Source organism: Tiliqua scincoides, chromosome 11, assembly GCF_035046505.1.
Source record: "Tiliqua scincoides isolate rTilSci1 chromosome 11, rTilSci1.hap2, whole genome shotgun sequence".
Taxonomy (NCBI): Eukaryota; Metazoa; Chordata; class Lepidosauria; order Squamata; family Scincidae; genus Tiliqua; species Tiliqua scincoides.
In genome coordinates this window covers 3,063,601-3,089,829 of record NC_089831.1, presented here as the reverse complement: position 1 = coordinate 3,089,829, position 26,229 = coordinate 3,063,601, and the positions used below count along the sequence as shown (strand labels likewise).

Here is a 26,229-nt window from a genome sequence, read left to right as displayed (position 1 = left end):
AGAAGACAATGTCTGTGATCTGCAGGTTTTTTAAAGAAGTACTTACAGTATATTACTAATAATTCACACTTCAAAAAAAAAAAAGTGTTGTCCAGTTCCTCAGGGATGATTTTTTGTTTTAAAAAACATGCATCCTGTTATTTCTAGTAAACTATTTACTAGCTTGTTGGAAAGCTAGTAAATGCTTCTTTCTTAAACCCTTTTGTGTAGTGATGCCTTTGGCTCAGTGATGTCTGATTTTTGCTTAACGAAGGGGCCTCTTCTCTTTCTCTCCCTTCCCTTTGGCTTTATCTCTTTCAGGAGGCCAAGTGGTGAACCTGATGAACCAGCACCTGCAGACTGGGTTCACAGAAAACGAGGTTCTGCAAATATTCTGTGACACGTGCGAAGCGGTGGCCAGGCTGCACCAGTGCAAATTGCCCACAATCCATAGGGACCTGAAGGTAACCTCATGACTGCCATGGAGAGATGTCTGGTAGGAGACACCACCCCAGGGCTTTAAAGCTGTGATGGGTCCTCATGGCTTGTAGCTCAATGCTAGAACATTGGCTTGGCTCACAGAAGATCCCTGGTGTCTTAAGAACATCAGAAGAGCCCTTCTGAATAAGGCCAAGGGCCTGTTTAGTCCAGCTGCCTGTACTGATTGATTGATTTGATTTGTAATTTACCTTTCTCCCTGAAGGGCACCCAAAGCAGTTAACAACCATGAAACATAAGATGCAAAAACAATAAAATACAGCTAAAAACTATATAAAATAGGCAGCTCAGGGGTTGAATAACTAGTATCCTCTGTTTCACAGTGGCCCACCAGATGCATCAGGAAGTACACAAGACAGCAAGATACCTGCATCCTGTTGCCACTCCCTTGCACCTGGCATTCCAAGGTTGCACAAACCCATCATGGCTTGTGACCTGTGATGGACTTTTCTCCATCAGTCTGTCCAGTCCTCTTTTTCAAGGCATCTAGGCCAGGTGCAATCTCCACATCCTGTGGCAAGGAGCTCCACAGGTCCTCAGCATCTTCACCAAAAAAGGATCAGGCAGCAAGAGATGAGAAAGGGTTTCCACTTGCGGCCTGAGACAGCCACTACTGCTCGGGGTATAGCATGTCAAAAACCATGTAGCGCAGCTTCATGTGTTCTTATGCATAACTTTAGCATTGTGGGTGTTCAGTGCTTTCCTCACCAAGTGCCAGGATTAGCTCGCTAGACTTCTGTGAACAGGTACTGGTTTTGCTTGTTTTTGTGGACCAGCATTTTTTTGTGCACCTTGGGAAATTCCTAAGTGGGTGGTCAGTGGCAACTGTGTCTAATAGAATTGCCTTGCTGCTCTCCCTTATTAGTTGCAGAAACCTAAATATGGTCAGGGCTGCATGTAGGCTGTGACTTGGAGCACAGAAAACCCACAGAACAGGATACCTGGCTGCAGGGTTCTTAATGTCTGTCCGTTAGCAGGTGTGAAGATGTATTTGAAAAGTGTGTGTATGGGGGGGGGGTCATCAAATGCTTAGGTCACTGATTTTCAACTGGTGTGCCATGTAAGGTTTGCAGGTTGGAGTACAGCAGTTGAAAATCACTGAAACTTGTCCAGGTTCTGCAGCTCTGTTTCTAGGGCAACTATCTGTAGTAATGAACTGTCTGTCCCTCCCTCTGCCAGCAGAGGAGGGTCGCCTCAGAAGCCAGAAGAGATTTTTTTCAACTGCTATGCTCCAGACTCCTGTGGACCTTTTGCGGCACACCAATTGAAAAATGGCTGGTGGAAACCATGGGGGTGAGATGAGTTGTCAATCCCTCCAGAAGGAGGCACGTGGTTCAGTGTTGTGGGACAAGAAATATATACTGTTGCTTTGCTCAGAGTCTTTGGTGGGGTCCTTCAGTCACCTGGTCTTGTGGCTGAGCAGGACTGCTCTTCAGAAAACAGGGCGGTACAAGTTCCATTGAAATGATCAGGAGCTGCCCAACAGATTGGAAGAACTATAGCCATCTCATGAGAACATCTTAGTGGATGGTATTAAGTAGAGTTTGTGTATGTGCCGGGCAGTATATGCCATCAAAATGCCTTGAACTGGCTCTGGGAATGACGACATGAATTATGCCTTGAAACAGTATGCTAAGTGCTGCCTCTCCTGAGCTGACAGTGTCACGAGACTCTCATGGGAGTATTAGCCTTGCAGATTCATCCCTTTATCCTAATCCTCTGATACTTTTGATGGCCTGTGATGGTGAGGCAGGCAGTAGCTCCTTGTCAGCAAGGCTGTTTGTTCCCTCTCCACACCTCCTGAGTAAATCTGTCATCTGCCTATATTATTCCTTTGTGAACTGGCTTTAAGCATGTGTTGTTGTTTGTGGCTCAGTCAGACAACATACTATTGTGTATTCATTTATTCACATTGCTATGTCACCCTTCCTCCAGGGAACTCAGGATTGTGTACATAGTTCCTCCCCTCTTGTTGTCCTCACAGTAACCCTGTGAGGTAGGCGAGGCTGAGAGATTGTGACTGGCCCAAGATCACCCAGGAAGCTCCACGACTGAGTGGGGATTTGAACCTGAATCTTCCAGTTCTAAGTCCAACTCCCAAAACCACTACACCATCCTCGTGTATGTTTTTTATTTGTATCCCACCCTCCTGTCAGTAGACTCAGGGAAAGTACAAAGTACATTTTCTTCCCCCTCCATTTTATCTTCACAACAGCCTTGTGAGGTAGATTGGGCTGTAAGAACACCAGAAGAGCCCTGCTGGATCAGGCCAAAGGCCCTTCTAGTCCAGCTTCCCATATCTCACAGTGGCCCACCAGTTGCTTCAGGGAGCACACAAGACAACAAGAGCCCTGCATCCTATAGCTGCTCTCTTGCATCTGACATGTCGGGGATAGTCTGCTTCTAAACCAGGAGTTGCATCCAGTCATCATGACCTGTAACCAGGGCAGGAGGTCTGGTCTAGAGGGTAGAGCCTCCGTCTGCCTGAAGATAACATCCACAAGGTCGCCAGTTCGAGGCCACCGGCACCGTGCGACCTTGAGGCAACTGACAAGATGAAGCCGAGCTATTCCATCTGCTCTGAGCATGGGAGGATGGAGGCCAGAATGTGAAGCCAGATCGGAATGAAACACCTGAATGTAGTGGTTCTTGAAAGAAAGAACCTTCTTTCAAATTGTAAAAATCCCTATTTTATAAGGGATTTAAATAAAGCCTGCCTATGTAAACCGCCTTGAATAAAGTCTTGAATAAAGACCAGGAAAGGCGGTATATAAATACCTGTTATTATTATTATTATTATTTAACCATAGATGGACTTTTCTTCCACAAAGCTGTCCAAACCCCTTTTCAAGGTATCTAGGCCAGTGCCATCGCAATATTTATGGCAAAGAGTTCTTCAGATTAATTACACACTAGGTAAAAAAGTGAGGGGTCAGTCTGGCCAGGTGGCACCTCTGAGGCTGTAGGGTCTTGGCCAGTGCCCAATCCTTGGGAACTGTTGCTAGTTCCTCTTTTATACTCCTAAAAAGAGCATTGCAGGATCACCCAGAGGTCCGTTGGGTCCAACATCCTGTTTTTTACCCTGTGGCCAACCAGCTGCAAGGCCTGTACCATTGCCTCTCAGCAGCTGAGATTCAGTGACATAAAAATTCCATAACTTCTTTAGGGGGCCAAATGTTGCAGCAAAGTGAGAAGTTGTACATTAGTCTGTGGAACTCCTTGCCACAGGATGTGATGATGGTATAGATGCCTTTAAAAGGGGATTTGACAGATTGATGGAAATAAAAATTCAGCACTGATTGCAAGCCTCAATCAAGGAGGGTATATGCAACCTCCTGGTTTTAGAAGTGATGATGATGATGTTTGTCCATCATTTTTGAAGAAGACCTTGACATCTAATGGGTTGTGGACTGTCCATGGTGTGTCCGCAGGTGACTAATAAGGCCGATACAAGCACGGAATGTTCTGCCACATGTTGGGCAGACATGTGTAGGCACCACTGTTGCAGCATTTGCAGCTCTGGCTTTCCGGAGTGCTTGCTTCTCTTGTGCTATGGCTGTCCTTCTGGCTTCAGATGTCTGGCAGCCTTGGTGGATCAGCGTGCGCCATGTTGATCGGTCTTGTGCCAGGATTTCCCAGCTGGTGGTGTCAATATCCAGGGACTTGAGAGAGGCTTTCAGTGTGTCTTTGTATAGCTTCTTTTGTCCCCCGTGCGATCACTTTCCTTGAGACAGCTCACCATAGAAGAGCTGTTTAGGGATGCGGTGGTCTGGCATCCTTACAACATGACCTGCCCAGCACGTCTGGGCTTTCATCAGCAGGATGTGAACTAATGGCAGTCCTGCCCTGGAGAGGACTTCTGTATCTGGCACCCTGTCCTGCCGCCAGATCCTCAGAAGTCTGCGGAGGCACGTCATGTGGAAGTGGTTCAGTTGGCTAGCGTGCCTCCTGTATACAAGTCTCACTGGCATACAGCAGAGTAGTTAGCACAACTGCTCAGTAGACTTTAAGCTTTGTAGCAAGGCTTATTCCATGGCGATTCCGCACGTTGGTCCACAGTCTGCGAATGCAGAACTTGCCTTGACGATTCTGCAGTTGACCTCAATGTCAATTGTCACTGCGCGGGAGAGGGTGCTGCCAAGGTATGTAAATTGGTCCACTGCTTGCAGCTTTTGTCCCCTCACTATGATGGTGGGTTCTCGGTGTTGGGCCTTCGGAGCTGGTTGGTGCGTAACTTTGGTTTTCTTTGTGTTGATGAGGAGACAGAAGTTGTCATATGCTGCTTCGAATTTGTCCATGCTGGCTTGCATTTCCTGTTCTGATTCAGCATTCAGGGCACAGTCGTCAGCCAAAAGAAAGTCTTGTAGCACAGTCTCCTTTATCTTGGTGACAGCCTGGAGTCTACACAGGTTAAACAGTTTCCCATCGGTCCTATATCTCAGGATGACTCCCAAGGAACTGTTCTGACAGGCATCTGACAGCATGGCTGAAAACAATATACTGAACAGCGTCATTACCAGCGCACACCCTTGCTTGACGCCAGTTGTGACGGGAAAGGCCTCTGAAGCTTCTCCATCGTCCAGAACATGAGCCATTGTGCCATCGTGGAACTGACGCACCATCAGGATGAATTTGTCAGGGCACCCAAACTTCGACATGATGCACCACAGACCTTTGCGACTGACAGTGTCAGAAGCCTTGGTGAGATCCACGAAGGTGGCTCTGGATTCATGATTCTACTCTGGACACTTCTCTTGGTGCTGTCAGGCTGCGAAGATTATGTCCACAGTGCCACACCCTTTATGGAAGCCGCACTGTGTCTCGGGTAGTAGACCCTGTTCCAGGTGGTCAGTTAGGCGATTCAGCAACACTCGTGCAAGGATCTTGCCTGCAATGGAGAGCAGTGATATTCCTCTGTAATTATAGCAGACTGGTCGATTTCCTTTCCTCTTGTAGAGATGTACGATGGATGTGTCTTTCAGTTCCTGAGGGATGGATCCTTGATTCCAGAAAAACTCACTCAGCTGTTGCAGTCTAGTGACAAGCACTGCACCACCATCTTTTTAAACTTGCACTGGGATCGCATCAGATCCTGGGGCCTTGCCACTGGGCAACTGGCTAATGGCCTGCAGGGTTTCAGTCTCTGATGGTGGGACATTGAGGCTGTAGTTGATATCCGCCTGTGGCATTCTGTCAATCACCTCATTATTGATGGAGGATGGATGGTTCTGTACGAATTGAAAGTGCTCAGCCCAGTGCTATAGAATCAGGGTCTTCTCAGTAATGAGAATTACGCTATCTGAGTCGTCCAGTAGAGGGAAGCTCCCCGAGGGCTGAGGCCCATACAAGGATTTGAGAGCTTCATAGAACCATTTGGCATCGTTTCTATCAGCAAACTTCTGGATTTCATCTGCTTTGGCACTCAACCATGAGTCCTGCATCTTGCGGAGCTTGCTCTGTACAGTTCTGCAAATGTTGTTGAAGAAATTTTTCTTAGCTGTTGACGACGGGTCATCCTGATGAGCACGGTGAAGGCGGTGCTTTTCAGCAAGTAGGACCTTGATCTCTTCATCCTTATCATCAAACCAGTCCTGCTGTTTCCTGTATGAGGGTCCAAGAGCCTTTAGTGCAGAAGAGTGCACAATGTCCCGGAAGCGTTCCCAGTCCTTCTCAGCATTTTCCTCTACTTGCAGCTCCGAGAGTTGGTTGTCAAGTTCTTCTGCTAGTGAGGTTGCTGTGATGGGCTACCTCTGAATGCCAGGTGCAAGGGAGTGGCTAGAGGATGCAGGTCTCTTGTTGTCTTGTTGCTCCCTGAGGCATCTGGTGGGCCACTGTGAGATATGGGAAGATGGACTAGATTGGCCTGATCCAGCAGGGCTGGTGAGGTGGAGGAGAGCCCAATTCCATGCATAGCTCGTGCATTGTTTGTTGGAGGGTGTGGTCTGCTCATTTAGGCAGCTTCAGATTCCAACACTGGGGCATCTTCTATATAGGGAGGGTCCCTGTTCTGTTGCTCTTCCATCTGGAACCTACTGTCTGCTCTGGGTCAGTGTTGGCAGCATCACTTGGGACCAGGGGCATGTGAGAAGCTTTAACTCCTCTTTTGCCTCTGAGAACAAAGACTTGTCTGCTTCTTTGCATTCCCTCTCTTTCCCTTTTTCCAAGCTTTTCCTCCACAGCTGTAAGGGCCAAAGAACTAAAAAGCATAGATTTTCTTCCTGGTCGATTTGTCACTTGCCTGACAGCCCCTGCAGATGTGCAGGGAGGCTTCTGCCTAGGCCCAGTGATCCTGTTAAAGGCAGCGATTGCATGTCTTGAAGAGGCAGGGGAGTGCTGCTTGCACTTAAGCATTGCATTATTCTTGGCGGTGGCAGAGAATCCCTCTGAGAGTCTTAGCAGGCACAGAACTGGGTTACATGGGAAAATATTTGTCCTCTCCAAAGATTCTCAGTCTTTTCATGCAAGTTGATTTCCCTGTATACTTGTGGACATTGTGGTCCAGGGTGATATGTTGGAAAGAATGGATAAAATTGTCACTAAAATTGAGTGTCGAGAGTTAGAACAGACTAAAGAGAATATTTATTTACCCAGCATATAATTAATCTGTGGAACTCCTTGCCACAGGATGTGGTGGTGGCACCTTACCTAGATGCCTTTCAGAGGGGATTGGACAAATTTATGGAGAAAAAGTGCGTCACGACAAGCCATGATATCCATATGCAACCTCAGAAGTTTAGAGGCAGGCCATCAGGTGCAAGGGAGTGGCAACAGGACACAGGTCTCTTTTTGTATTGTGTGCTTCCAGAATCATTTGCTGGCCCACTGCAAGATGCAGGAAATTGGACTGGGTGGGTCTTTGGCCTCATCCAGCGGCGCTTTTCTTGTGTTGGCGAAGGGGCCTTAACTTTGCATGCAGAAGGTCCCAGAATCATTTCTTGGTCTCTCCAGGGTGTATAGGTTAAGAATCAGCTTGCACTGATGTGGCCACTTGTCTGGTTCCAGGTGGAGAACATTCTGCTACATGATCGTGGCCATTATGTCCTGTGTGACTTTGGCAGTGCCACCAACAAATTCCAGAACCCTCAACTGGAAGGAGTGAATGCTGTGGAGGAAGAGATAAAAAAGTAAGCTTATGGGGTGGAGACTTGCTCACGTCTCCGAACATGTCATCTGCTGTTGCTGTTACCTGTCGATTTTTGTTACCTGTTACCTGTTTGTGCTTTTCTTAAAAGAGTGCTTTTGCATTCCCTTGTGCAAAAATATCCTCCTCCTGTGTCATGATCGCAATAACCGTTAGGTATACATTGAATATTTTCATCATTTTGGTCCCTGGCCCACTTGTATACAGCAGATTTTCCTAGGGCCTTCCAGTGTTCAAAGTCTGGATTTTTTGGGTCCAAGCCCACTTTGCTGTTTTGAATCTGTGTTTGTTTCTTGGAACACATGCCCCAGTGAAGCTCCCATGCACATAAAGGCCTCCAGCTTGTTAGTGCTTGCCCTCCAAGTTTGGAGGGCTTGTGCAGAGCAACTGTAAGTATAGGGTTCACTTGTATCCACGGTTCAAGTACCCACAGCAGGGAAATATCCTCCGTGGATATAGGGGGATGACTTTATTGTGGAAATGTATGGGTTGAAGAAGGCTAGGTGTTAACTTCTGATATTAATATTAATTGTACTGACCTAAAGGGGTTTAACCATCATTTTCATCTTTGCAGAGAACCAGCAAACTTAGCAGAGAACTCTAGAAACTGAAGTGTGTTTTTTGGGGGGGAGGAGTGGATAGGGTTTTCCAATGGAGACTGTTTGGCCCCACCTCAAACCACAGTTCCTGGATTCTAGGCTATAATGATTAAATTGGTCCAAAACTGTGATTAGCCCTTGGATGTCTAATGGTTTATGGGAACAGAGATAATTTAACGAGCAGCAGATATAATTTTAAACCTGGACAATTGGTCTCCTTCCTCCCTGTTCCATGACATTTATCTGTATGTATGGTTATTTTAGGTCTGATTTAACTAATGTGGGTACAAAATTAGGAGAGCAAAATTGATGTTAGTCCAGCCAATCTACAATTAATCATATTCTTCAGGTTATAAAAAGAGGCATTTTACTGGTGAACTGGGTACCTTGACTAACTTGTGAATGGAGCATGGTGATTCCTACTATCCAGTCTGGTCTTGCAATCTTGTTGTCTGTGAATAATCTCAAAACTCTCCTTGTCTTATTCCCTGGATCAACTTTGCTACAGACAAAGGTTCAAAGCCAAAGGGGGAGATTTAGCTCCATCTTGTATTCCCTGTTGATTTATAAACTGAAAAATATAGTTTGACTTTCAGCTACCAATAAAGCAGCGATTTTCAACTTTTTCACCTCACGGCATACTGATAAGGCACTAAAATGCTCAAGGCACACCATCATGTTTTTTGACAACTGTCATGGCACACCATGTTGCCAGTCGGGGGGCTCACATCCCCCATTGGTCCTACTAATAAATGACTTTCCCCAAATTCCTGTGGCACACCTGTGGATCATTCACAGCACATCAGTGTGCCACGGCAGAGTGGTTGAAAATGGCTGCAATAGTGTACTTGTGTGTTTATTTTTATATATATAAATAAAAATAAACTTATTTTATATACTCATGAATATCATGAATGCTTTATCTTATCATATCTGTTTGGAGTCATTGCTTCTGAGTGAGCAGATTCTCTGCTGGCCAAGCAGTGGGCAGAGCCGTTTCTTATAAATTTAGGACAACTATTTTCAACCAGTGTTCCATGAAAGGTCCACAGGTGTGCTGCAGGAGCACAGTGGTCGAAAATTGCTGAAAAACTCTTCCAGGTTCTGCGACTCTGTTTCTGGGGCAACTGCTGGAGCTGCAGAACCTGGAAAGGTCTCCTAGAAGTGACATCACAAGAAGCAAAGACCATAGAGGTCAGAGAGCCATGAGAAGGAAAAAAAAGAAAATTGCTGATCTAGGAGTTTGTTCAAGTCAGAGGATATTTACCTAATTTATGGGCAACATCATTAGGTGATTAAAACTGATTTGTCTCCTTACATTACCCTGGTCCTTGTAGGTACACCACTCTCTCCTACCGAGCTCCAGAAATGGTCAACCTGTACAGTGGCAAGCTGATCACGACAAAAGCAGATATCTGGGTGCGTAGACAGTGCCCTGGAATGGGTTGCGTGCTTGTGGCCTGTGGTCTCTTGTGCTTAAAATGGAACTGGTGAATTATCCTGCTCTGCTTGGCCCTGCTTTTTGGCCCTTCTCCCTGACCTATGACCAAAGATGACCCTCAATGTGGAGCTTCCAAATTTCTCCAGGACTCAACTTCTTCCATAAACTTTTTAAAAACAGAAAGGGGCACTTTTTTAAGTGTATGGAGTGGCCTTATCTTGTCCAAGGACAGAGACAGTAGTTTCAAATGAACTGGATGTACATCATTCAAAACAAGTCCACCTGAGGACGTGTGATGATGTTACCTTGTTAGTTAAAGCTAAGGAAGGCTTGCCTAGGTCAGTGTCTGATGAGAACCCCACAGTAGCAGCTTTAGCCTTTCCGAGGAAGGGTGGGTTAGAACCCTAATTTATTTATTTTTTACAGGTTTATACTGCCCTTCCTCCAAGGATCTTAGGGTGGTTTCATAGTTTCTCTCTTCCTTTTTGTTCTCACAACAACTGGTCCAAACTTACTACTTTGGAACTCTATTGCATATACTAAGGCTTAAGCAGGGGTTCCCAAAGTGTACATTGCAACACCTTATGGCTAAGGTATTCAATCTGTGCATCCCGGCTCCCTGGGGAGGCGTGTCTAGCTGCCAGGGGCATCGTGAGGCATCTCCAGGAGAGAGGTGGCCATAGCTGCAGGACCTAGTAGTAGTAGAGTAGAGGAGCTGTGCTACTCAGTCCTGTTCTGTCTCTAAAAGTATACCAGGAGTGCCCAAAGTTGAATGGTGTCACATGACATGCAGGCTTGTTTGCAAGGTATCCTTGGTGTGAAAGTCATGTTTAGAGGATATTATATTATCTTCCATACCATATAACTGACCCACTTGTAGATACTCACTGGCAATAACTTGCAACACTTTACTATCAGACCAAGTGTTTCCTGTGACCCTCAGTTCCAACAGCTGACCAGAAGTTGGATATGGGCCACATTGTTTGTTCTACCAAAATAACACACCAAGCTCTTATTTAATGGCAGAGCTATCGAGATCCATGAAAGCAGTCAGTGTGAATGTCTGTAATACAGTAAAGATTCTCTCATCTCATTTCAGGCCCTGGGTTGTTTGTTGTACAAACTCTGTTACTTTACTTTACCTTTTGGGGAGAGCCAAGTGGCAATTTGTGATGGAAACTTCACCATTCCCGACAACTCTCGCTACTCCCAAGACATGCACTGCCTCATTCGTGAGTATTTTTGTCGGAACGTGGCTTGGCTCTGGGTTGTGTGTTGTGCTGATAAAAGCAGGTGTTCATCCAAAAATCCTTCAGCAAAGCCGCTGTGATGGGATGTGTGAATCTACCTTTAGGACCTGACAACGTAGCAATGGCTGGAAAACTGTACCTTGGGGTTCTTTGGGCTTGGCACTTGGAGAGAAAAAGTTGGGTGTAGGTTCTGATATACCAGAAGTATCAAACTCATTTCATATAGTGTGCTGGATAGCACTGCAGTGCCTGCTGAGGGCAGGAAGTGATGTCATTTCAGAACGCGATGTCATTAAGCAGATGATGGCCAGAAATCAGCAATTTCGCTGCAAATGCATAGAGAAAATGTACAAATCTCGATCATATTGTGGGAAAGCTGTGGGCTGCCCCTTCAGCAGCGCTGCTTCTGCCACAGTGTCACCTTGCAGTTCAGCAGTTGGGAGGTGTTCTGTGAAGTGATGCCTCAGCAGAAGCAGTGCTGCTGAAAGGGCATCTTGCGTGAAGATTGGGCTCTCCCAGCACCTCGGCAGCATCTCTGTCACTCACTCCTCTTGTTCTGCCCCTTCTCCCATAGCATTCCTTGCCTTCTAAGGCCTCCTCCCACAGCAGAAGTAACACTGTTGAAAAGGCGGCACTGGGAGAGCCCAATTATCACAGGAACAACAACAACAACAGTATTTATATACCGCTTTTCAACAAAAAGTTCACAAAGCGGTTTACAGAGAAAATCAAATATCTAATGGCTCCCTGTCCCAACTGAAACTGGATAAAGAACTTCCAGGGTGCCTCATCTGGCCCATGGCCTTATGTTTGACCCCCTGCTTTAAGCCCAAGGTTTATACTCTGTCCTTCCTAAATAATCCATGCTGCCACAGTCTAACTGGCCCTCTGTTTGTAGGATATATGCTGGAACCAGATCCTGACAAGAGGCCTGACATTTACCAGGTTTCCTATTTCGCGTTCAAGCTGGCTAAGAGGGAGTGTCCAATTCAGAATGTACAAGTGAGTGATGACCAATTCAGCTTTGGAGAAGGGAAGGTGCCCCTTGGTCAAGAGGGAACTGACTGGCTTTGCTCCTGTGTCACAGAGAAAGCAAACCCTCTCCATGCACTTGAACGGAATTTCGTGCTTTGTCATTTCTAATCATGTCTTCTGTTTGGGGATTTTTTTAAAGTCACGTCAGGAATTGTGTAATTTCCTATAGTTTGAAAAGGGGCTGTGCTTGAGATTGCTACATCTCGGTATCCTGCGCGACTTCCCTTCCTCCTCCTGGCTCTTATGAAATACGCCAGGACTTGTTGGCATCTCTCTGAAGCGAGTACGGGGTGACTGCAGAACTTTGGGCTTTCTCTATTTGAGTTGCTCTCTTTCTCCTTGATTTCTGATGACTCTGGATATAAGCTCCTGCCTAGCTGTGCATGTGTACACTGCTGGCCCATCTGTGCAGCCACCTGATGCAGACTGCATCAACTGCAGATTTGGCCAGAGGGGGACAGGCTACTTCTGCTACCTCCCCCACCTGCCCCTAGAACAGGAGTGGCAAACATTTTGGCAGGAGGGCCACATTATCTCTCTGACACTGTGTCGAAGGCCAGAGAGAAAAAAGAATTAATTTACATTTCAGATTTGAATAAATTTACATAAATGAATGCATTAGAGACAGAACTTATGAATGAATGGATTTTACTGAACTTATTTATATTACACATGAGATCCAGAAAAGGGGGAGGGTTTAAAAAAAAACTCCTGCCCACACACCTCTTGCCCAGGGAAAAGTACAATACAAACTTATGCCAGCGTGGACTCTCTCCCCCTCCATGCAGGAGCATGATTTTATTCTCTCTCTCTCCCTTCCAGTGCAAAAGCAGCATGTTTCTTCCCATTAAGTGATCATCTCCCCTCTGCCAGGCACCCCACACCCCAAAGTGAAAGCTACACACCCCAGTGATCATCTCCCCTCTGCCAGGCATCCCACCCAATCCCCCATTCCCATTCAAACTGACCTGCAAGGAGACTGGAGAGGCAAGATGCAGAGGTGAGGAGGCTTAGACCGTGGCTTTAGCGGTGGTTGAGGAGGAGGCAGCCACACTGGAGAGCTTGCCCGGGCTGCTTGTGATCCTGCTTGCCCCGTCTTCACGGGATGCGAGGCAGTGACGGACGCTCTCCAAGGCTTTCCCCAGCTGCCCTGAGCACAAGCTTCCAGGTCCATGTGCAGGCAGCAAGGAAAAGCCAACCTTGCGCTTGCGCAAGAGCTTTTAGAAGCCTGAACGAACGCAACATTTGCAAGTATCGCGTTAGTTCAAGGCTATAAAAGGCCTTGTGCACAGGCAAGGCTGGTCTTTTAACTGTTGCCTGTGGAGCTTTGCAGATCCGAAGCTCTAGGCCAGGGGTGTCCATAGTTTTTGGCAGGAGGGCCACATCGTCTCTCTGACATTGTGTTGGGGGGCCGGGGGAAAAAAGAATTAATTTACATTTAAAATTTGACTAAATTTACATAATTTAAAATGAATATATTAAAGATGAGCTTATATAAATGAATGAAGGTCTTGCAATAGCTCAAGGCCTATAAAAGGCCTTGCACAAAGCAAGGCTGGCCTTTCCTTTGCTGCCACTACTGCATCACAGACGTGAAACAGCAAGAAGTGGAGGGAGCCCTCATCCCACAGCTCATGCGAGAGGTCAAGCAGTCGCCCTCACACTGAGAGCAGTTGCATTGGGCCAGTGCTGGCTCCAACAAATCTCCAGAGGGCCAGAGGCTCATTGAAGGCTGGGGGCTCCCTGAGGGCCGCATTGAGAGGCCTTGAGGGCCAGAAGTGGCCCCAGGGCTGGGGTTTGGGCACCCCTGCGCTAGACAATGGAGAGAGAGCCATGCTGGGAGCTTGCACGTTGGGCCAGCGCAAGCACCGGTGAGTCTCCAGCGGGCTGAGTGCACATTGAAGAGGAGGGGTGCTCTCTGGAGGCAAGATTGGGTGTCCCCGCGGGCCACAGATGGCCCATGGGCCAGAGTTTGGGCAGCCCTGTCAATCAGTGGTTCCCAACCTCTAGGAGTGCATGGACCATGGAGGTAAAAATTGGAATCGTCGTGGACAACATGCAATGCCCATCCCTCAGCACACAAAAATATACAATAAAATTTGGCAGTCTTGGGGGAGCAGCCGGCGATACTCTGGAAGTGCTGGTTGCAGGTAGTCCATTCTCCACCCTCTGTGGTGGTCCGTGGAATTTGCTGAGTGAGTGCTTCCCTGTGAACTACTAGACAGGGCAGAGAATGGACCACTCGCAGCTGTAGCTGCCACTTCAGTGCTGGCTGTAGGGAAGACTCTGCTCTCTCTAGTGATCTGTGGGAGAGTGCTCACTCTGTGAAACATTGCTGTAAATGAAACCAGAAGTCCCGTACTTCCAGGTTTCACGGCAGCACACAAGGAACATGGTAAGGGTTTTGGTGTCTTTTCTTCTTGCCATACAGAGGCAGCAGACCCATGAATGCGTCAAGTGGCATTCTGGATTGCACCACCCCTGTGTGTGTATCTAAAATATCACCATGAGCATAGACTCTTTTGACTTGCAGAATGCACCAATACCTGCCAAACTCCCGGAGCCAGTGAGAGCTAGTGAAGCAGCTGCTAAGAAGAGCCAGCCAAAAGCCAGGTAAGATCACCTGGATGTTTTAACGTGAAAGGTAAAAAAAATTCTTGGTGAGTCTTCGATTCCTGGAGAACTGACTTCTGTACATGCTGCAACTTTAACTAGGAATGATTCCCCCTGGTGCTTTCCAGCTTGTACTTATTTACCAGGGACAGTCCCTGGATCATGTTCCTGGTAAAACACTGTCTCCATTTGTGCCTTTTGGTGAGATGTTTGGAATGACTTTTTCAGTTGTTGGTTGCCTTCAAGGATGGGGCTGTAGTGGTGGAGCATCTGGAGAAGCAATTCCTGGTGTCTTCAGGTTGGGCTGAGGGAGACCTCTCCCAGCTTGAACCCTGGAGCAGCGACATACCAATGTGGCTCCCTGGGCCCCTAAATTTTTGGCACCCTATGACAAAATTATTTTCAGTAATCGTCATGACATGAAATTAATAATTATGCACAGAGAAGAAGCACAGACTGTGAACATCTCCTTTTATTGAACTTTGTATATACAGTGGGTCCTCATCATCTGCGGATTTGGTATCCACAGATTTAAACCACTGAGGGTTCCTACCCTGCAGTGGGAGTGCCCACAGAGGACCTTCTTGGACGTGACCAGAAGTTTCATCCATGAGATCTACTTAGAATGCCAGTAGTAGCCTTTTTACAGGGACGTCTGGATGCATCTGGGAGGTCCTATTTGGGTCAGAACTCGATTTATTTGTTCATGATTTTCTTTATCTATGGGGATTCCAGGAATGAAAACACCACCTCCAGATACCAAGGCACGACTTCTCTCTAAATTATATACTAATTTTGTAAGCTTGTATATTTGTGTGTGTAAAATACACACACGAACTCTTGAATATTCATGTGTTTGAACCCACAGGGCGGACCACCTGTTGCCCTTCGAACTCTACACCAAATGCTTTCTGAGGTTCCGGGAGGCCGTGCGTGGCCTCCCAACCCTCAGAAGTCCCTCTGACCTTACTGGAGTGCAGCTCTGGCTGGGTTCAGAAGTCAACAGGTGGCCCACCCTGTAGGTTTGGAACACACAGATGGTGGGGGTGTGTGTGTGTATGTGTATTCATACCAACAAACAATTAAAAAATAAGTTTTTTCTTGGATAAAAAGTTTAAGCATTTTGGGGTGGCCTCCCGGACACCCCCCTGCAACCTTTCACTCGGGGCTGGGACCCCCCCATCCACCCTCTTTGTATGGCACCGCCCTGGAGACCCACCACTTTCAGTCAATTCAGGCAGCTGCAGACTTGGCAGAAGGCATCTTTGTATCTTCTGAGCAGAAGGTGGGATGAGTCTTGTAATCTACTGCTTATCCGCTGAAATGAATATCCATCAGCACGGAAGCACCACACAGGCAGGGTGACCAGATGTCATAACTGCAAAATAGACAAGGCACCCCAAAATGTAGGCTATCCAAGAAAAGCATAGGGCATGACAAAACAAAAGCTAACACTTGTATATTGATTTCATGTGGCTAATTTAAACACTATTACCTATTATTAAATTTAAAACTATATTACATATAATTTATTATAATTACATACAAGTAGGCTGTGTGCTGTCTGCCGGGGCTGCTCCAGGGAAAAGGAAGACATTCAAGTTTTCTTCTAAAAAAGAAGTCATGTCCTGCAAAAAGAGGATGTCTGGTCACCTTGTACACAGGGCACAGCCTGACAAGGCTCTGTTTAGAGCCATTAACAGTTTGTAAGACCATTGTGTGTTCTTAGTGGGTCTTTAACCGACTTCTTCCTTTTCCTGGCTTTTAAGACAGTGAAATCTGGGTAAATACAATTCAGGTTACAGAAGGTATTTGGCCTTCAGCATGATGCAGTACGGATGGAACTTGGGCAATAATCCTTGTTATGAGATTTTGAGTGTTGCAAAGTGTGCCTGTATTTAAAGTATTTTAGAGGGCATGTGCTGTTCCCCCGCCCCTGTGCACCTGAAATGGCTGGCTTCTCCAAAGCAAGCCATCCTTTCCCAAATAAAGCATTTTCTGAATCCGTCTGGCTCCATCTGTCAGTCATTAAGAAGGGTCCTTGCTGTTTTATGCTGAGACGGGGGCAAGTCTGACCAGGCAAGGCCCAGGCTGCAGCAAACAGATCCAGATTCAAGAAGCCAGAGGCAGGGCACGTAGGGCATCAGTGATGTGGGAAGGAAGGCATCAACTCTTGGCTGCTCACTCTCTCTTCTGAGCCAACCCCACCCCAGGCATTTTGCACCCCCTTACCTGTGCCCCTAACAGCCTCCTGATTTTCCCCATCTCTTAATATTAGTATAGGGGACTGAGCTGCATACCTGGAATTCTGCATTGAATGCTCTAGGACCACAAGCCCCAAACTCAGCAGCTGGAACTAATTATGCAAGTAAGGGAAAATGTGCAGAGCTGCTTAAAAAGGCATGCTAGACATAATTTGTGCAGTCGCCTTGCTGGAGTTGGAAGTTTGTGGTCATCTCATTTTGTGTTTATCTTTTGTTGTTAGGGAAGGAGACTTGTATATTTTTGCGAAGGGGCAGTCAGCCTCTAAGTACTTGAGGTTGTGTAGACTGACTGGTAGTTATGCTATTTATTTCCTCTGCAACAGTGATGTTTAACCAGTGTGCCTTGGCACATAGGTGTACCACTAAAGGTCTGCAGGTATGCGTGGGAATTTGGACTACAGATTTTGAAAATGGCTGGAAAGCTCTTCCAGTTCTGTGGCTCTGTTTCTAGGGCTACTGTCTGTAGTAACAAATTGTCCCTTTAAGAGGGACAAACAATTAGCCACTACAGATAGTTGCCCTCAAAACAGAGCCGCTGAACTCTGAAGAGTCTCTCGGAATCCGGTAGTGACATCAGCAGAGGCAAAGACCATGGAGCTGAGTGCCATGAGAAAAAAATAAAGTTGAAAATCATTGCTGTGAAACCTCTCGATTTCTTTGGGCAGCTCAACTGTGGGTTTTTTTCCCCCCTCACTGCCAGGCTGACTGATCCTATTCCCACAACGGAAACATCCATCACTCCACGCCAAAGACCCAAAGCCGGGCAGACGCAACCTAATCCGGGCATTCTGCCTATTCAGCCGACCCTAACTCCAAGAAAGAGACCCACGGTTCAAGCGAACGTTCAGGCCCAGGGTGCGTGAAAAAGGGAAAGGAGGGGAGGCTTTGGGGGCAGGAAGCCCATTTAGCTTATCTTTGAAGTTAAATTATATTAATCCATTTTGCCCGGCCCACAGGGGTACACATTTGGTCCATGCTGCATATTTGCAATGTGGAGCAGAAATGGCTTAATCTACTGTAATACCCCTGTAACTTATCCATCAGGCTAGCCCCATAGAGAATATTTGTTACAAAACTGGGGCGCGTGAACAGAGGGAGACCCGTTTAGAGACCCAGATCTCTTGGTTCTGGAGATTTGCAATGTGTGGGGAGTACTGGTGAGATCCAGGTACAAATTCTCACCCACTGCGATTGGGTGTCATTGGTTCGGTGACTGTCTCTCAGCCCAGCCTACCTCACAGTGTGGTTGTGCAGATAAAATGTTTAGGGGAAATAAACTACATGGTGCTGGTGGGGGTTCCTTAGAAGAATGACGGGGAATACATGTAATTAATATTGTCTTCTGTTCCATGCTTGGATCTTGTTGTTGTTTTTAAAATTTAGATCCACCCCTCACTTTTCTTGCAAGTAAGCCATGCCAACTTACTGTGTGGGTGTGGAAAACAAACAAAAACCTTCACAAAACTGACTAAGGCAATCAAGAATACAAAAATTAGTGCATACGTGGGGAATCCATTCCAGGACACCCCTTCGATATGTGAATCCATCGCCACTTCTAGTCTGACGAGCAAACTGGAATTGGCTTTCCCCAATTCACAGCATCTGCAGTGAGTGAAATCCACGGAGACCAGGGCTGCACCGCAGTGTATTCCTTCTGGATCCTTATTTTAAGGGTCTGTTCCTGCTAATTGTGTGAACGTTCACGAATGAAAGGAACTCAGGTTGTGAAGAGCGCACTGCCTGGGCCCTGGTCGCACGGTCCTCTCTCTCCTTCCACCTGCAGTTGCAGCGCCAGCAGCCTTGGCCAGCAGCCAGCCCTCTCTCCCCACCAGCATCCCACAACCCAAAGCTCAGCCGACTCAACCTCTACCACAAGCTCAGCCAAAGCAGCCCCCGGCCCCCCCGGCTCCACCACAGGCTACCCCGCAGCATCAGCTCTTCTTGAAGCAGCAGCAGTCGCCACAGGCGGCATTTTACCCGCAGCCGCAGCAGCCGGCGTCTCCGCTGCAGGCTCCGCAGGTGAGGTGGTTTGGGGTGTGGTGTTTTATCTGTTATTATGGACACTCCGCATGTCTCTTTGTGGAGTCCAAGCCCCAAATGCACAAGGCAGCAAAACATGAGGAAGGAGACCAATCCTTGTGTTGGTGTTGCAGCTCCAAGGGATGCCACAGGCGCCGCAGCCAGCAGCAAAGCCGCAGTTGGCAGCCATGCCGCAGCCAGGGTCTGCGGCACCAGCCCAGCAGCAGCAGCAGCAGCCCGTTCACAACTACATGCAGCAGCAGCAGCTGATGGCGCAACCAGCTGCCGCCCAGCAGAAGACGGCAGCGGCTCCGGCACAGCCAAAACCTCAGTCCCAGCTACTGCCGCAGGCACAGCTGGCGACGGCACAGCCGACCCCCGTGCAGGATCACCCGGTAAGGATTGGCATTGGCTGGAGGGAGGGACTCTGAAGCCACGTGCCGCCTCTGGTCCGGAGCTGTGGGGAAGTTCTGGACGAGGCTGGACTGCAGCGCCCTGATCGGATGCTCGTTTTCCTAGAAGTGGGGGGGGAGAGGCGGATGACCCATTTCACGGGTCTGTGTCTAGCCCAGGGTTTTTTAGTTGCTGACCAGGATGATGATGATGATGATGATGATGATGAACAGGGCAGTGATCTCTGGAATTCTCATGTCTTTTTGGGACCTGCTTGGCCACCGCTGTTGCTCTCAGTCCTCCTTCTGCTGTTGTAATTGTTCTTTAACTCACTATCCTGTTGACATTCAGCCGACAAGTCGTGTTTGTTTGGAGAACCTGAAGGGCACACCAAAGCCCTGCTCGCCTTTGTGCATCACAGTGGTCCTGGACCTGGTTTTCATTAAAAGTGAACCTCTTAAAATGCATGGCTATAAAGATCACATGATTTGAGGAAAGAACGTGGGGAACTGGACTTCATCTGTGGGGTTTTCCTTGTGCTTCTTGACCGGCTGAGAGTATCCTTTCAGGGTGGGATAATCTGTTGCGCTGGTTGAATTTTGGCCTGAATGAGTGGATGCTATTAGGTTTGGCTATTGTTAGAACAGGAGAAATGCGGGGGGGGGGACGACCTGGGGCAGAAGGGCTGTCTGCTGGTCTGACCCTGTAGAAGACCAGCGTGTTACAAACACCTCTTTTTAAGCATTTTTGTTTTGACTTTGAACGGCCCATTCCCCTTGCTGCACTAGTGTAGCTAAGCAGGGGCTGGGGGTACAGGCCCCAAGTTCTAGGCCTCTGGGTCACGTGGGCTACTTCTCCAGCAATGGGCCCAGCCCTCCAGAACCCTCCAGGGGTGACGCACAGTCTCCTTGGCTACATGACCTCCCTGATGTGACCAGAAGACTTTTCTGCTTGTATTGAGGGGGTATAATGAGGCCCTCCTGAAGTGGGTCATGTTAGGGATGCTGGCAGGTTGGCAGAGGGTGTTAAATTTGATTTTGTCATATGCAGGAGAGTGTGTGTGTGTGTGTGTGTGTGTGTGTGTGTGTGTGTGTGTGAGAGAGAGAGATGCTTTAGCTATGCCACTGCTGACACTGCAAGCTGTACTGGATGCATCCCATAGTTTTGAAAGGAGTTTATCATGTAGGTGGCTTGGGTATTGCTCTGTGAGGAAAGCAAGCCTAGCCCTCTCAGGGACCTGAGGATCTAGGCTCGTGGTTCTTTGGAGTAGTAGACCAAGTGTCCATCTAGATCAGAATCCTGTTTCTCATAGCAGTAGTGTTGAAATGCTTCCAGATTCTGATAGATCCAAATGCCAGCTTGCATTTATGTAGGCCCCCCCCCCCCGCAAAGCTGCGCTTGTGGTAAGACCTTCACATCTGGTGGCAGCAAATTCCATCATTTCCTTCTGTGTTAGGAAAAGAGGGGCTTCCTTTCATCTGTGCTGACTCTCCCCTCCAATCCATTTCACTGTCTGACCCTCCAAGTTCTACTTTTGAGAGAAGGGGAGCAAAACTCCTCCCCTCCTTCCATCCACTTTCTCCACACCATGCATAATTTTAGCAGCCTTGCTTGTGCCGCCCCCTTAGTCTTCTGGGCTAAAAAGTAGCAAATGCTGCTTTAGGTTTGGAGCCTGGCCCCTCCCTCCTGTTCTCCAGACCTGGGAAGAGTCTAGGGCAAGACTGTCCAGACTTTGGCCCACAGGCCACATCCGGTGCCCTGCTGAATCCCTCCCCGTATGATTGGCTCTGCGAGGCAGCTTCTTGTTCATGCCACAGAGCACCCCTGATCTTCACACTCGCTTCGCGCTTCCAGGGTATTTTGCCTCAGCTGGCTTCACACCCAGATTTCTGGGCATGTGCTGCTGACTGACACGAAGGTCGGGGGCACCAAAGAGAGGCCCCCGGGTGGAACGGTAAGTGCCTTCCATGCCAGGAACCGGTTTACCAGCACACAGCGGTTTCCACTTTGGAGACTGCTGTTATAAGGTCTCCTGGCAAACAAGTGGAAGGGGAATTTGCAGGTACATCCTAACTCTCTGTGTTCCAACCGGCTCCTTTTTAAACACAGCCATGAATTGCCCCTGTAATTGACTGTAAAGTATGTATTTGTCCCAAACAAGTGCTCTTTAGTTTTAATGAGGGGTAGGGTTTTCCCTGTACCGATTGAGGCAGCTGCCTCCAGTATAAAAGGAATGGATGTGTGCCAAGGGTCTCCATTTACCATCGCTGCAGTTTGTGAAATGTCATTTGTAGCTTCCATCTCCCCTCACCCACCCATGCGCCTCATTGCTATTCAAGTGTAATCATTCTTTGTTTCTTTTTTTGAAACTGAAATGCAGTTTCTTTGGCTCTCTTCTCCCCCCCTTTTTTAAATGAAAAGGGCACATGGCATACGAAGAAACTAAATGTATTCCAGCTGAGGCGATACTCGCGCTCGGTTCTCCTTGCTCCACAATTTCTCGTGAATGTCAAAAGGCTTTGTTGTATCTGTAACCATCTGGTTTCAAGAGCAGATCTGGAAGAGAGAATTCCTGCCAGTGGGGAGGAAATAGGAAAGGCTCCCCCATCTTATTTGTAGTAACCATTCAGATTTCAGTTGTGTGCTCGCCATGTTGCCACAGAGTGTGTGTTCTCTTAGATTTGTCCCACTTGAAAGAACTGAGCTGTGAACAAAACTGAACCTTGTCTGGAATACTGTAAATGTTTCATCCTGTGCTATTCCCGTGTACCTTCACCCTTCAGGTGTTGCAAGTGTTGTCAAGCTGGCCAGTGTGGTGTAACGGCTGGGCCAAAGGGGCCTGGATGTGACATCTGCACAAGTAGGAAGCTCATTGTGTATCTTGGGAATGGCAGTTGTTTCCCTTGACCTCACAGTGTCAGGTCCATTGCATCTTGGACAACTGTGTCACAGTATTGCACGTTCATGCCTGTTCTTTTTGCGTCCCAGATAGTTGTGTCCCAATAGATGTATATTTATATTGGGTGTACTTCTTATTTTTACAAAGATAGGGTTAGGGTTGGGATAAGGAATTTAGGAAATATAGCATGGGGTTTGTTGCCCAGTTATAGTGGGATTTGAATAACAGACCTGCCCAAGAAGTGAATGTCCAGGGAAGCATTTGACCAGGACACAACTGTTCAGGGTGCAAATGCCCTAGTACCGTGGAGGGGGTGCTGATTTCAGATGGCTTCCTGGTTGTAAGGGGGGTAATGACTGGCAATTCAATGTGGTCTTCTTCCCAAAAGCAAGCACCACCGCGGCAACAGAAGCCTTCGACAACTCCTTCGTCAGCTGTCCAGGGGCAGAAGGTGGGCTCGCTCACGCCCCCGTCCTCTCCAAAGACTCAGCGTGGCGGGCACAGGAGGATCCTGAGTGACGTGACCCACAGTGCGGTGTTTGGTGTACCAGCCAGCAAATCAACACAGCTGCTGCAGGCAGCAGCAGCAGAGGCCAGCCTCAACAAGTCCAAGTACGGGGCAGAGTCTCCTCCCCATTATTTCTGTCAGGACTATTAAGGATCGTCTCAAGATTGTTCTTGGGTGATGCAGAAGGGGGAGGATGGTTTTGGGTTGAGTTCAGGATTATAAAATATCCCCTATTTTCCACCTGGATCCATTTACATGACGATATTGATCATGGACAAACAGTCTATTAAACCACTCTTAGTTCCCCCAGAACTGGGGACTGGGCAGGATATAAAGAACACACCATAATCCCAACAGCACATACAGTTAAAAAAACACTAGAAAGGTGTGTCTTTCCTTTTGAAACTCCTGCTCCTGTCTTTTCACAGCAGCGAAACTCCTTTTGCCATGCAAAGGAAAAGCATCCCCTCACCTTCATTTGTGCCGTTTAAAGGTGCATGAACGGACTTCAGATTTTGGAGCATTTCAGATTTTGGAACTTCGGATAAGGGTTATTTAACCTGTATTTTGTTATTGGGGGTCTAATAATATGATATCCAAAAGGCCGAACTTCAGATAAAGCCCAGTATTTCCTCCCCCTGCTTTGTCTCTTCCCATTGAACTGGAAGGGCTCTTGATTTTTAAGCCTGTCTGTTCCACAACTGGGCTGCTATTTCTGGGCTTCCAGCTGGAGATGAGGATTGGCGTCACCATATCTTTTGTGATTCTTGTCTGCAGACGTGACTACTTTGAAAGTGGAGAGGGGGATTTATGCAAAACACCAAGTTGACTTTTCCAGTTGCTAATCTTCTCCCTTCCTTGGGGTGGCTTCTTCCTCCTAGATCTGCTTCCACAACACCCTCGGGCTCCCCCAGGACCTCGCAGCAAAACGTGTACAACCCTCCAGATGTCTCCACCTGGAACCCTTTTGATGATGACAACTTCTCCAAGCTCACCGCAGAGGAGCTACTGAATAAGGATTTTGCAAAGCTAAGTGACGGTTAGTTTGCAGCCAGAAAGTAGGAATGGAGTGACCATGGGTGGGGGGAGGGTAGAGGAGGAGCTCAGTAACAAATGCAAGACTTGTTTTCATTCCAGTGTGACTCTGAGAACTAGGTTCAAGGTTTTGTGTATGTGATCTCAAAACCTCAATCAAAACAGCATAGGAGCTATCATGATGGGTCACATGACAAAAAGGTCCATTTAGATCAACATCTTTTTCTCCAGGCAGCACAAGAGACCTTCTCAACTCATTCTGTGTTGATAGTCAATCTGTTAGACCAGCGCATTATTTTTCAAGACTCCTACATTGTTCCAACAAAAATTCACTTAGAATCCTAAAGTGTTGGAAGGGATATTGGAGGTCATCTAGTCCAACCCCGTCCTGGTCAGTACAGGCAACTGTTACAGCATCTTGGCTCTCCAGCCACCGGAAGTCCTCACTGAAGAGAAACCAACTACTGCATCAGACAAACTTCCCTTAGAGTTAGGCAGTTCTTACTCATATCTAGCCTAAATCTGCTTCTCTGTAGTATCAGTGCTTTGGTTCTAGTCCTCCCCTCAAAAGCCACAGAGAACAAGTCCCTATGTCCACAAGACAGCCCTTCAGATATGGCAGCCATTTTCGCATATCTCCCATCAGTCTTCTCCAGACTAAGCATGCAAAGCTCTTTTAACCATTCCTTTCATAGAACATTTCCAGACCTCCTACCAGATTTATTTCTCAATTTTTTTATACCCCCCCTTCCTCCAAGGAGCGCAGGGTGGTGCACATGGTTCCTACCCTCCTTTTGTCCTCACAGCAACCCTGTGACGTTGCGGAGGCTGAGAGAGCCTTGAGGGTGCCCAGGAAGAGCCATGGCTCAGCAGGGATTTGAACTTGGATCTTCTAGGTCTCAGTCCAACTCCCAAACCACTACGGCATCCTGGCTCTCTCGGAATGAAGTAGCCCTTCTCTGAGCCTGTTCCAGCTTCTCAATGTCCTCCTTAAAATATGGTGCCCAATACAGGATACAATATGCCAAGTGAGGTCTGACTAGGGCAGAGGGAACTATGACTTCTCATGATATAGGCTGTATGCCTCTGTTAACATAGCGCAGTATGGCGTTAGATTTTTGCAGCTAAATCACACTGCCGGGTCACGTTGAAGTTATGGTCTACTAAGGAAATCTAGATTCTTTTCACACATGTTGCTTCCAAGCCAGGTTCTGCCCAACCTGTACTTGTGCCTCTGTTTTTGGACTTGCATGCAGTGATTCATATTTGTCTCTTTTGTAGTTCATTTTGTTGACATGGGAAAATCATATCAAAATTGCATCTTTCTAGAACATTTGAAGTTCTGCTTCTGTTAGCCATAATGCCCCAGCTTTGCGTTGTCTGCAAATTTGATAAGCCTTCCCTCTACCCCTTCTTCTAGGTCATTTATAGAAAAAGTAAAATTTTGCAACTTTTGCTGTCTGCTTGTTTAGAAGTCTTCCATTTGTTTTCAAGATGCTAAAGAAGTAGATTCCTTGTTAGATTCTGCTTTATGGAGACTGCTGGCCTGCAAGCACATGAGAGTTGCCAGCCAACTCTCCCTGAAATGGCTATATGCACCCTTCAGAGATGTTCACCAGATATGTGCCTGTGTGGTCAGCCAGAGTTGGCACCTCTGTGTTTGCCCAGAAACATCATGGCATGTCAACTGTCAAGGGTCTGTGAATACAGATGTCCTATTTCTGGCTCTGCTGGGTATAACCACTAACTGATGTACCCTTTTATTTTTTGTTTCTTTGCACCTGTTCTGAGGGGCCTCAGAGCGGTTTGTCATATAACAGCATTAAAAAATTTATATATAATTGCAACTCATTTTAACGCTTTCTCCCAAATCAACATCCCTAGTGGTCTTCGCTGAAATCTGTAAAACCAGTGAAGGAACTATGTGGTTGAAAATGTTGCTTTGAAGTGGGGTATAGCAGTAAAATGTTTTGTTTTTCACATTTTTACCCTGCCCTTCCTCCCATGAGCACAGGATGGTGTACCTGGTTCCTCTTCTCCTTTTGCCCTCACAATAACCCTGTGAGGTAGGTGAGGCTGAGAGAGAGGGGCTGGCCCAAGGTCACCTGGAAAGCTTCATGGCTGAGCTTCAGGGATTTGAACCTGGATCTTCCAAGTCTAACTCCTGAATCTCTACACCATCCTGGCTCTCAAAATATGGTAAAGGTAGAGTCTAGGTGAGCAGATCATGTGATAATTATATACGCTTATAACGAGTTCCTTGACATTTCAGGCAAACTTCCAGAGATGCTTGGCAGTTCCACAGAGAACCTGATCCCGGGTTTCCAGCCTGCACCTTCCATGACACAGGCAGATGCCTTTGGGTCATCTTCTCTTGCACCTGTATCAGGTATGACTGGGGGGATGCCAAGAGGGTGGTGCAACTCCCACCATCACAATGTGGAAAGTCTTTCCAGTGGAGTCGGTTGGTTCTTATCAGGAGGAATCTCATTGCGGATAAAATATTTTGGTAGAGGAAATGGAAGTCAGGAGAAGGGAAAGTGCCTTGAGAATGA

General features: G+C 47.3%; 1 protein-coding gene across 10 annotated transcripts in view; it reads left to right on the top strand.

The window, feature by feature from the left end:
* Positions 1–26,229, top strand: part of AAK1 (AP2 associated kinase 1) — a 106,556-nt gene that overhangs the window by 38,115 nt on the left and 42,212 nt on the right. For all 10 annotated transcript variants that reach the window (XM_066639159.1, XM_066639158.1, XM_066639157.1 and 7 more), the window contains exons 5-16: positions 301–443; positions 7,480–7,601; positions 9,555–9,636; positions 10,758–10,890; positions 11,807–11,910; positions 14,477–14,556; positions 17,521–17,675; positions 18,604–18,839; positions 18,974–19,234; positions 22,520–22,743; positions 23,521–23,678; positions 25,947–26,063. In XM_066639159.1, coding sequence (XP_066495256.1) covers positions 301–443; positions 7,480–7,601; positions 9,555–9,636; positions 10,758–10,890; positions 11,807–11,910; positions 14,477–14,556; positions 17,521–17,675; positions 18,604–18,839; positions 18,974–19,234; positions 22,520–22,743; positions 23,521–23,678; positions 25,947–26,063 — 1,815 coding nt within the window. The remainder of the gene's footprint in view (positions 1–300; positions 444–7,479; positions 7,602–9,554; positions 9,637–10,757; positions 10,891–11,806; positions 11,911–14,476; positions 14,557–17,520; positions 17,676–18,603; positions 18,840–18,973; positions 19,235–22,519; positions 22,744–23,520; positions 23,679–25,946; positions 26,064–26,229) is intronic.